Below are 12,762 nucleotides of genomic sequence, written 5' to 3'. Positions count from 1 at the left end.
TGTGTGTGTGTGTGTGTGTGTGTGTTTATGAGTGTGTGTATGTGTGTGTGACCTTGACTTGTGATGTAGATTTAAGGCTATCCGGTCTCAAATTGAGCAGTGCAGGTGGCATACTTCTCATCTTCTATTTTCATAAAATACCCCCCAAAAATACATGATTTTAATTGGTCTTTAGTCCACATTTATCATGGTGCAATTTAAAACCTCAATTTTATTTTATTTTATCTCTGTCTCATTATCCATAAATCTTTCCAACTGTATAGTGATTAACAATTGATTAAGGATATTCTGTCACAGTCATTAAATAATATTTTAGGTAATCTTCATCCTCTAATTAAATTCACATTAAGTAGAACCTTAACACACAAGGGCACATTCATGGATTATGAATGGTTTATATATATATCATTTTATAATGGTTTTTCTTGATTTTTTTTGCTCTCGGACCTTTTTAATTTAATGAAGTCTAGACATCTTGCTATCTATAAATTATAAATAAACCTGTTTTTACAGTATAAGCTGCTGGGTAGACCTTATAAGTCCACTTAATTACGAACATTTGGTGGAGATTAATTGCTGATGTAAAAAGAATCCACTCTTGTTCTCCATCCTGGGTAAAAACGCTTCTCCATCCTGGGTGAAAATAACCCACCCACAGGTCCTCCCCTGACTCCTAATTAGGAGCTGCAACTGACAAGGAAGGATTTCAAGGTTGCACTTGCTTCTCCTCTCACACTGGTGCAGTGGTTGGTTTGTTCCCTCTGTCTGCTCCTCTTTCCATGGCCTGAGGGACGAAGATCTATAGAGGAGGACTCTATTGTTAAGACTTCATCCACTGAGGCCCAGGAGGCCCAGGAGCCTCAAGGTTGAATGCATTATGGGGTTTTCAGTACCAAAACGAGCCGGCTGCCAATCTATGACGCCATGTCAAAATCACCCTGAGGAATAGTATTACACTTTAATGTTCTGCACTGTTCTTCACATGTTATCCTGCTTGAATAACTGTGTTATGTTTTCTAATTAGGACAAAGATACAGGGCCATTGCAAATCCATCATTATAAGGATACAGCATGCGGTATTGTTATTGACGTTCATGTGATTAGCCTGAGAAATACAGAGCTGTCAGTGTTATTTTTAGCCAACCAGAAACTATCAGGAGCATCAGGAGAGCCAGTGCATACTGTGCTCCTTTAGGCCTGTGTGTAAATATTGAGCCTCAGCCATCAGTGTTCACTCACTGTGACTTCCAGACGAGCATTAGGCAGATTGAGCGAGCAGACTTTTGAAGAGCACGGCTCAGCCCATGAAGAGGGTTGTTATAAAACCATCGGCTTTTCGTTACGCATCAGGAACACAGATTCTCCGTGTATGAGTTACTGCTGAATCACTGCCTGCAACTGGGACAGTCCTCTCTGTGTGTCTGTCACTGTGGGTTCTGCCTTTTCATCAGCTGCCCTGTTTATCATTATTGAATAATAAATTAAATGAATGAGTAGAGTGTCAACAGTTGGAATAGAGTGCTTATTTGTTTTCAAATACTTCCTGAACTAGATCATACATTAAGGTTCTTTTTTGTATTTAGGCAAACAGCTGATGCTGTTATAGTATGCTATTTTGGGATATACACTTCATATCCTTCTGTTAAGCCAGTAAGTAAGTTAAGCATAAACAGGAAGCTAGACTGGATCTGTCCAAAGCAACGGTCTATGGTCCAAAGGCAACACATACGCAACTTTACACGTTAAATCTCTTGTTTAAGCTGGACGAAATCAGAAACTGAAAACAACAAGTTGGGTATTTTTTTCAGGGGGTTATGTGCCAGACTATTTCTGGGTCGGGAGCAATAACTTCCTGAAGTCTCCGCTAGTTTCCTGGCAAGCTCACTTCAGGAATTATTCCTCCCAGCAAAGACATAACCTTGCACATACACTTTTGTTTTTGTAATTAAACTGTTGAGATACAACATGTTAGTTATGAGCTATAGAGGTGCTACTATGGGGATTTGGTTGCCTTTGGACCCCTCACTGCTTTTGACAGGGCCAGGCAAGCAGTTTCTCTCTGTTACCAGTTTTAAGGCTGAGCTACGCTAACTGGCTATCTGTAAGTTGTATATAAGGCATGAGAGTGGTATCGATCTTCTTATCTAACTAGTCACGTCTCTACTGCGTTGAGCTGTGTTCCGGTTTTGTCCCGTCCACTGTTTTTATTGTCTCTAAAAGTTCTTAAAAGAAAATTACGTGTTTAATAAACTAGTTTCTAACTTCCACTCCACTTCTGTAATTAAACTCCATGTCTTCTCTTTTCTGGTGTTGTCCTGATAAAAAGGGACATCTATGATGTTGCATTATTTGTTCCGCGTCCACTATAAATCTCTCTTTATTCGTGGTGTTGTAGACGAGACGTATACGATACTGGCTGTGCGGACAGCCCACGGCTTCTGTGAAAAGATGCATCTAGTGGAAAATGCCTGTACCTCTTGACAAGTACGTGACAAAGAATATTTCCAAACATGTTCTACTATTGCTTTGGGACATATAACATTTACGCATTCAGAAGTTTGGCATATTTTGCTAAATGTTTCTATTCCTCAAACTATGTTACTGAAAAAAGTCATTACCAAAACATCTCAAACCATTCCCGGCCCTTTCTGTTTCCAACTGGGTCCCAGTCACGGTACAGCGAGTAAATCTTGCGCTCTCCTTCGACTTCATGATGTTAAAAGTCCAACAGCGTGACCCTGTGGGTCTAGATTTTTTGCTCGTCCCCCTGTAGGGCTCAGCTGTTGCTTTGAGGCCTGCTCGGACATAGACAGGCTCCCATCTGACGTGAGAATGCGAGCTCATTCAGTCGCACTGTGCTTGGAATTAATTAGCTTTTTTGTTCATGAGGCCCTCCCTCTTAATCATTCACTACAATCACACTGTGCTCCCCAGAGAGTGAGAGAGAGGGCACAAGGACGACTGAATTAGAGAGTGTGAAAGAGAGCGAGAAATAAAAGAGACACAGAGGGAAAATGAGAGTTCATTATAATATCGTATTTCTACAGTACTAATATAGTGTTTTGTAGTCATTATAAAGCAAGTCCCTAAGGACAGTTTGTGGTTAAATGGCTAAATATTCTGTGTATTTACACTTTTACTGGACTGATAATTACTAGTGTTCACTATTATGCTATTTGTTAAATGTGTGATCGACCATGAAAACAGAAGGGCCTATTAAATTAGAATAAATACGTCTACAGTGGGAATCAGGGTCTTTCTGACTGAATAGGGCTTTATTTACCTTGAATTGAATCATAAGTTATAGTGACAGAATGGAAAAATGTGTGTGTCTATATATTTATTTGAGCTGTTTGCCTGTGTTGTGCATTGATAGTGATTTACTTTATTTATTGCTCTGCTAGCTAGTGGTGAGTATTCAAACAGCACGTCAGATGTGACAGAGGCAGGTGTTCAATAAAGCTAATTAGGCGACGTTCAAATCTCTCTGCTGGTGAATCGGCTCATCTCATTCATTCACACGAAACTACATGTCAATTTATTTAGCAGCAACACGGAGGTGGGGACTCGTATATTATCATCAAATAGAGGCTAAACATCCACAAGACAAACCCTCTTCTTGCCAGTGCTCTATACACCCCACTGTCTGCAATAAAGTAGATTTCTGGCTGGAATAATGTGCTGCTGCCTGACAATAGGACCTCAGCATTCTGCCTGTTAGTTCATGAAGCTCATGAATCAGAAGTAAATAGAAAAACGACTAGGAAGGGGGACAGAAAAGACAGCTGCACACTGGAGCTCATGTCGTCTCCACATAATGGATGCTTGTACTTTATAAATGATTCATCTCGAAGAGAAACAGAGAAACTGTTATTATGTTGAGGTGGGATTAGGAGGACTCGTGAATAATTAATACTCTGGATCCAAATATAAATATGGCTACCTGCATTTTTTATTTGGCTTGGTTACTCTCCAGGAATTGCATTACAATACATGCTGCATTGTTACAGTTTCATGTGGCAATTGTAAACCATAAAGTATTTTTCCGAGACAGCGGTATTGATCCCTTGTCTCTCAGAGGGGCCAATGCTGATCTGCTGAGAAACTGAAGGATGGTTCATAGTGTTTATCAAACCACCAAAGCAGCTGTTGCATGTGCGTCGAGGAGCTTGCTGTTATGAAATCAGTCGTGACATTCTTTATACATTCAGGCAACCTTTTAGGAAAATAATGCACAACTGCACATTTATACAAAATAAAATGACATGCTATTGCTTAAACCTTGTACAAAGCACCTGCATATTTCTGTATAACTGTATATATTTCACTTGTTGTTGGTCCCTGCAGTCTACCAAGCTTTTGCACATTTCTTACAGCACTATGCTACAGAAGCCATGTGGTATGGTACGCCTGTTTTGCTGTTGATGCATGCTTTGATTTTCTCAATCAAGCCTTGGCTTCTTTATCATGACAAGTCAGCTCTCAGTGCCGTGAAAACCTGTGTCAGGAAAATGGGAACAGTGTGTCTATTGATCACAGTGAAACATCATCCTACATAGTCAGAAAGCAAGTACAGCTACCTTTAGGGACAGCCCCTGCGAGTATGCTGTCGGTGGCACAGCAGGAGAACGCCTAGTGGCCATTACTGTGAAATATGTGCTGGCTCTACTCTACATGCCAGTGGGTGCAAATCCCTCACACGGATTAGGCTGTTGTTGTTTCATGTTACATGTATCTTCACGTTTGACTGTTCTTCCTCCCCAGGCGTTCGGCCAGGCTTACACCAACCAGCGTAAGGTTGCAGAGGATGGGGAGACTAATGAGGAGACGTTGCTGCAGGAGTCAGCCTCTAAGGAGGCCTACTACATGGGACGTCTGTTGGTGCTGCAGACGGAGGTGACATTGAGCCGTTCTGTGGCATCTAACGCCCAGGCCGAGAACGAGAGACTCAACGCGCTTGTGCAGGAGCTACGGGAGGTGAGCTGGTCAACAGTTACAGAGTGCACCTTCTGCAGATGATTAAATAGTTTATGCCAGATGAGGAAAACACAGGAAATCAGGAATAGGATACATGTGAAAAAACAGCATTGCATTAGCTAACAGTAGAACTCATGCATTGGAATATACGTTCATTTTAGTAGATTCAATTCTCTCATACATTCATGTTTTGTCATCTTATCAGTACGTATGTTTGTATAGATGGTAATGTAGGGATGGCTCAGGTGGTACAGAGGTCGCCTACCTATCACAAAGTTGGTGGTTTGATCCTTGGCCCTGCAGTTCCATGTTGAAGTGTCCTTGGGCAAGACACTGAACCCTGAATTTCTGAATTTTTATCTGATGAGCAGGTGGCACCTTGTACGGAAGCCTCGGATGATCTATGATCTATGAGTCTATGGAGTTGTGTGAATTGTTCCTTTACTATGTGAAAGGACTTTGAGAAGTTGTTAAGACTAGTTAAGCACCATATTAAAAACTGCCTATATAAATAAAGTCCAATTACAAAAAAATTGTACAACAAAGTACAACAACCTGTTAAACTGCAAGTAGAGATCTTCTTTTTTGCATAGTCATTCATAATCGAAATGTGTAAGCAGACTATTCCACGTCCACGTTCTTAAATATGTACTGTACATTAACTTACATGAGATCAGTGTTACAGTGGCAGAAAGGGGGTCAAACCTGACACAGAGATGACAATGTGCACGTGTATACGTGCAAAGCATACGTTTATGCATTCATACATGTCTGTAGCCACTGTACAGCACAGGAGTTCAAGCTGGGGTCAGACGCCGCGGCCACGACCCCATTGTGGGGGGCAAATCCGGTGCTAAGCTGTGGAATAAGGGAAATGCCCTGAGCTCGGCACATGTGTAGGGACAGAGTGAGCCAGGCTGCTCTCATCACACAACCAGCACTACAGCCACAGCACACCCACTCTCATTCACTGTATTCATCAGGGAGTGTTGTCACTCTCTGTATAGCTCCTTTTCTGAACATGACACATCATATGCCCTTGTGAACGTAAGCAGAGTAATATCCAACCCAGTCTCACATAAAAACGTACACTGATGAGAAAATGCACATAATGGAGCATAATAATTGGGAAGATGAGCGTAGTCGACATGTTCGTGATGAGTTGTCACATACACATACACACACCTGTTACAGTTTGCATCACGATTGTGTGTCTTTGAAGATTCATCAAATGGCTTCTGGTTCTCTATGAAATCCTCATTTGCTTGCGTGAGACCATTAATGAGGAGGAGTTGCCTTTTCAGCGTGAGAAGCAGGTGTTGCAGCCACACCAGGGACTTTATTTGTGCAATCTTTCACAAACACTATTACCATATACAGATTTACATCATCGAATTTGTGGGAAACGTTTTCTTCAGCTTGTTTTTACTCTGTATGTGTCAGAACATGAAAAGAGTAAAAATAGCTTAAAATCCCAGACCTAGGGTATTTTACAATCATATGATTTTAATAAATACACAGCACCCCGATTTCTCCCATGTAGAAGAAAATCCCTCACAGTGCATTTCTCCCACAGACATCTCCCTAAGCTTAATGAAATCTGTAAACCTTTAAAAAAAAGTCACATTACCATATATTTATGTTTAACATTTTGTTTTGATTCCCCATTACCACAGCGGCAGTGATGGTAATGTTGAATAAGAACAACATAGCTGGACTTCTGCCATATTTGCCATTGTGTCATAAATCAGAGTGTGAGCTGTGAACTCCAGATGAGGGGTGAGTTGCCTGGCTCAGCCCTGTTGTGGGCTCATTGCCAGTGGTGTGTGCCGCACTGTCCCTGACCCCAGCCACTGTAGCCCCTCATCAGTTACGCTTCTACACAGCCTCAATGTCTCATAATAGGCCTCTTATCCTGTGCGCTTCATACCCAGAGTACACAGAGTAAAAGTGGACAAGTTGTAGCAAGGGAAGATCATTACAATTAATAATAATAAGGCATCTCTAATGTGTTAATGTATGATTTGTTGTTTATGGTAAGAAGGTTTGTTCTTAAAATGTCAATTGGTTTCTGTTGTGTTTCCCTTGATTAGTATGAAAGTGTTTTCAGTACAGTGAACTGTATTTCTATGTACTTTGCAGTTGAAGCTCCATTTGCTTTATGGGAATAGGAGCTACTGTCAGCTACTGTACAAATCAAAAAATGTATTGTGTCATAATGGTCTTTGCTTTCAGTGCAGTTGCCAGTTTTAAAAGCACCATTGTCATCCACCCCTAAACATACACAAGCACACACACATAGCACAGAAGGGGCTGTGTGTGTTTGTGAGCTTCTTCCTCCTGTGAGTGCACCCACCCACTCCTGACACTGTCTCTGGGTCAGCACTTCGGCCATATGCACAGAGAGCTGCAGGGAAGCTTTTAGGAAGCTCTGCAGTAAGAGAAGTACACACATGCGCATGTATAGTATAAATGGTTCTTTACTTTGTATGTCCAGTAGTTGTTGCATTGCAGTGTACACATTTGGTGACGCCTGTGTTTAAAAAAATAAGAACCTCATTCTTTTTCTGCTTGTCATTTCTGAAAAATACTGTATAATTTATCTTTAGGAAATACAGGGGAACAATTGTCCACTACATACTGTAAAACAAAACAGATCATCTGAACTGAGAAAATGTACTGTAGAGCACAACATCAAATAAATTAAAGGTACTTGCAAGGTTGGTTCTAAAAGAACCAGAGAGGATATTTTTCTCCCTAATCCTGGGAAACAAAACTCACCATTTGTAGTTGTGTCTGTTTTTCACCAGAGTCCCATATATATCAAATTACCATATATCCATTGCTGCAGCCTACTATACTTAGATTTATGACCTTTGTGGCTGGTGCATTTTCGTCTCATTGACACTTAATCTGGTCCGGCATATGCTCATGTTTCTGTCACTGCACAGCAGAGGACAAAATGCTGATTTTTTTGTTAGTCTAAATGCGCTGACTTAGTGCTTTTTAGATAATGAAATAGTTTGATAAACGTTCTTATCCACAAGCTATCAGAGAGAAGTTTGAGAGTGTAAAGTGTAGACTCTAAGCATGTATGAGAGCTATTACTTTCTGTGTGTGTCTGTTTCTGTTGTGTCAGTTATGAATTTAGGTTATGAGCTTAGGTTTCTGATCCTCTTCCTTCTCTCTCCTGACTCTTTACTTTTGTTTCCCTTGCTCTAGAGTAACGAGATGCTGGAGCTACAGAGGAGCCGGATGAGGGAAGAGGTCAAGGAGTATAAGTTCAGGGAGACCAGGCTGCTTCAGGATTACACCGAGCTGGAGGAGGAGAACATCACGCTGCAGAAACTGGTGTCCACGCTAAAGCAGAGCCAGGTCAATATAAACTCATTTAACTCATTTTCTCAGTTACTCTTGATCTAATTTGGTCTCATACACATTGTGGTGTTTGGTTTTAGTCACTCGGCTTCAAAAATGTTTACATTTTTTAAACTAAGATTTTGAAAGGGCAAAACACTTTAATGTCTGAAATGTGCTTTATTTTAACTTTAGGTCTTTTCTTTTTTTTCTCCCACCTTCCTTATTTCCCCTCTAGTTTGACCTGTGATTGGACCTAATTCTTAAAAGAATGTAATCAAGAGTTTAAATGAAATGTGTTCTACTCTGTCCTTTCTGCTGCAACTCAGGTGGAGTATGAGGGACTGAAACATGAAATCAAAGTACTGGAGGAGGAGACTGTTCTCCTAAATAGTCAGCTGGAAGATGCATTGCGTCTAAAGGACATTTCTGAGGTTCAGCTGGAGGAGGCCCTGGACGCCCTCAAGAGTGAGCGCGAGCAGAAGAACAATCTGAGAAAGGAACTGGCCCACCACATCAGCCTGAGTGACAGTGTCTACGGAGCAGGGGCCCATCTGGCACTCACCGTCACCGGTGTAGAGGGTCTAAAGTTCCCTGAGGAGACCAACGGAACCAACGGCACCAACGGCACAAACGGAGGCTCCATCCCTGCTGCTAACGGCAACAATGAGGACAGCAACCGCCGCAACGGCCTCATTCACACAGGCACAGGATTGGCTAAGATGAACGGGGACTTCCGGGCAGCCCGGAAAGGAGAAGGCCTGCACCCCGTGCCGGATCTGTTCAGTGAGCTCAACCTGTCCGAGATGCAGAAGCTCAAACAGCAGTTGCTACAGGTGGGTGGAAATTCTAGCAATATATTGCCCACAATAACTAATAAAAGTAAAATCACCAGTGTTGATTTGCAGCTGCTGGAAAGAACTTTGTGTGTGTTTAGCTCTTTTGTGTCATTTAATGTAAATTTTCAGGTCAGTACCGATGCCACTTGAACGTCACATTGATTGTGTGTCGAGTTACAGTCTGAAAGATTTAAGTTGCTTTAAAGGTGCTTACAACGTTACCCACAGGGTAGGTTCCTGCAGCCCAAAGCACATTAGAAGACAGCTATGCTTATCCACTTTCCCACAGTACATTTCATTTTTTAGTGGAAAAACTCAGGCGTCTTATCGATTGTCCTGCTGCATTCTGTGTGGTTGGGTGTGTGTTTGTTTGGTATATGTTTCTGTGTTTACTGTTCATTGCTGCACTGATGAAAATTTCCATGGCAACTGTTTGCGATTGGTGACAGCAAGGACAAGGTGATGACAGTTTGGGAACGAGAAGAAAAGCAGGACAAACACCAACTTATACTACAGGCTTTACTGAATGTTTGCCAAACATGAACTCAAATAATGGCAATGAAACATCAAGGACCATTGTACCATCGACAGCACACTTTGTTGCTGAAGCGGCGCTGTTACCTTCCCTCATAAATTTCATAAATTTCATTTCAGCAGGTGCACATATATTTCAAGGTTTATGCCTCGACGCAGAGGTCCAGGGTTAGAGTCCAGTCTGGGATGATTTCCTGCATGTCTTTCCCCGTTTCTCACCTAGCTGTCCTATTGATTAAAGGCAGAAAAGCTCAAAAATAATTTTTTTAAATAAAATAAAATACACAGTCATGCAACACATCAATGAAGGCTTAGCCTCCAATGATTTAATGAAGCCCAAAGCATAAGATGACTTATGGCAGTTATACAACTGTAATAAAGTTGCCATGACACTGACAAAGAAGTCGCAGCTAATGTTGAGAGTCCTGTTTGTATTCATACCTTTCATTCTCCCTTTATCCACGTCTGGGATATTTTTCCAAAGTGTTTTTTTCATAACTCACTAGGAGTCCATGGAAATGGAATATCCAAGCCCTTTTATCTAAAACTAGTCTCACAATCTTGAAGTTACAAGACTGAAATAGAAAAGAAAGACAAATGTTATTATACTTCCGGGCTTTTCAACGGGTCTGACTTCTCAAGCGAGACATCTAACAGCCAATGAGGGCATCCATGCTGTTCTCTGAAGTCTTGTGAATCAAACAACACCTCATGAGCCAATCTGTTCCGGGAGGCAGAGATACACAGCTGGAAAGCCAATGATGCCTCTGAAGTGATGGGGCTCCACGTGGTGATCGATTGACAGTTGCTCAACCCACTTATAATTCCATGTTACAAGGCCCTCCTACCTTTTTGGACAATAAGGACACAATTCAAACGAGCTTAGAATCACCTTAAAACTAAACCTAACAAAAACCTGAGAGTGTCACCTTTCCAATGATATCAAGAACACCCCACAGTGAGCAAAGGTGTGTAATGACATGTTTAGTAAGAGCTGTACCACTTTTAATTTGGGTATGCCGTTTAGAATAAAAAGCTTTGAATTTCAGCCGTTCCATAATAGGTTAAACCATACTATCACAAACGTTTTGCACATGGGCATTTAAGTCTATGTCAAGGCTTATGAACTGTATATAATGTGTTGTATGTAATGTATGCTGTAATGTGCTTATGTCTTAGTGGAAGTGACGAAGCAAAATCATAGCAAAGCAAAAGAGTCCAGCAGCAGAGGCAGCGCATTTGAGCATGCCATAGGGAGCCCTGTCAGGGTGATTAGCATTCAATAGGCACAGGGAAGAGATGCAGAAGCAAGACAGAGACAAAAACAGACTATTTCTGCTTTTAGTTTAGAGACAAGATACAGAAATAGAGTCCTAACTAGGAAATGAGACCCAAAGAGATAAGGGGAAATGTCAAAGAAGTTCTTCATTGTCCACAGGCACTGTACACTTATACAATGCCACAATTAATTCCAACTTTGCATTGTGATGAGCTACATCCATATATATTTCTTTATTTACAGACTCAAGGTCCAGATGATTTAAAAACAATACAATACAAAAGGGGTTCAGACACAGACATAAATACATATAGACAAACTGATCCCCAACAACATCACAAAAGAAACACACATAAAAACAGAGAGTATAAATATAAGGCTTGTATAATGTGGTATAGGAAAACATATCTCTCAAAAGGAATGCACTGAGTCACTTGAGAGCAACACACTCATGAACAGGCACCCCACACAAGAGGAATGCATACAGTGTGATAACAGCCATACTCAGTAGGTAGATTCCGCTAGGTAGATTAGATTCCTGGTAACAATTTAATTGAGTCATTACTGTTTTTTTTTGCCCAAGCTGAGCTCCTCTGGGAAATAGAAAATTAGATCAGTAGATGTCATATTAGACGTGTCCTTTTTTTCTGTAAACACAATTACTAGCCAATACATTTTTCCTCTGAAGATGATTTTTCCGGGAAACACCAGCAGAATCAAATTTAAACAATATGTCTTTTTCAATATGGACACTATGGACCAAACCATTTACAATTTAATTTGAGGTCTAACTCTAGGCTTTAATCATTATTTAAATGCATTAAACTTATCTATTTGCTAAGATTCCTTTGCCATTCAAAGTTTTGGATCAATAAAGATTTTAGCTTTATGGGAGCATACTCACCTGATCCGAAAGCCATTAAACAGCACTTAATATCAGTTTCCATTGATCTTGCCGGCAGTTTTTAAGTCAAGCAAGCTTCACCACATATCATTACACACCTTTGTTCAGAAATACAGGTAAATTTATACATTGTTAGTCTAGGATTTGCCTGTGTGTTATCTTGCTGCTTAATAATGATGGTTGCAGGGTACGTTGTCTTTATCTTTATTGGTCCCTTAATATTACGAGTTGTGCCAGTCATACTGATTACACATTACGTAACTGAGCCTAAATCCTGCTATATGCTGGTTGCATGCTACTTTGTTGTTATCCTTATTAGCACCTTTATATTATGGAGTTGTAGAGGTCAGATGGAGTAACTAAATTAAGTTTGCTTGTAGCTGGATGTCAGAACTTGGAAGTCACACATTTTGATCTGTTAACATGACAGAACACACCAATGCAGATTACTATATAAGAATATATAAAATGATAAAGTGAAAGGCCTTGGCCTGTCCAGGGTTTTATGAATATGAATATCATTAAACATTTATGGAGCAATGTGTTTTTCCCTCACTGTCTTGAAGGCCTCTCATGTGGTTGCGTATCCTCCCCCGTTCTGCAGGTGGAGCGGGAGAAGTCGGCACTTCTCATGAACCTGCAGGAGTCACAGACCCAGCTGCAACACACACAGGGCGCCCTGACCGAGCAGAATGAGCGCGTCCATCGCCTCATGGAGCGCGTCAGCAGCATGAAATGTCTCAATGGAGACAAAGAGCTTGATGAACCACAGGAGAGTGAGAAACCTGATGGGGGCTCCTTATCACCACCAGCCAATGGTCACCATGATCCCGATATCCATGGGTTTGAGATCCTGGAGTGTAAGTACAAGG

At 41.1% G+C, this 12,762-nt stretch overlaps 1 protein-coding gene across 1 annotated transcript in view; it reads left to right on the top strand.

Moving 5' to 3' along the window:
* bicd1a (bicaudal D homolog 1a) overlaps positions 1-12,762 on the top strand; it is a 35,735-nt gene that overhangs the window by 17,130 nt on the left and 5,843 nt on the right. The window contains exons 2-5 of the mRNA XM_034879263.1: positions 4,765-4,977; positions 8,200-8,352; positions 8,664-9,170; positions 12,495-12,762. The exon at positions 12,495-12,762 is cut by the window's right edge and continues 6 nt beyond it. Coding sequence (XP_034735154.1) covers positions 4,765-4,977; positions 8,200-8,352; positions 8,664-9,170; positions 12,495-12,762 — 1,141 coding nt within the window. The remainder of the gene's footprint in view (positions 1-4,764; positions 4,978-8,199; positions 8,353-8,663; positions 9,171-12,494) is intronic.

Source organism: Etheostoma cragini, chromosome 8 (genome assembly GCF_013103735.1).
Source record: "Etheostoma cragini isolate CJK2018 chromosome 8, CSU_Ecrag_1.0, whole genome shotgun sequence".
Classification (NCBI taxonomy): Eukaryota; Metazoa; Chordata; class Actinopteri; order Perciformes; family Percidae; genus Etheostoma; species Etheostoma cragini.
The sequence above is the reverse complement of the archived record's forward strand: the minus strand, read 5'-3'. Positions and strand labels throughout refer to the sequence as shown.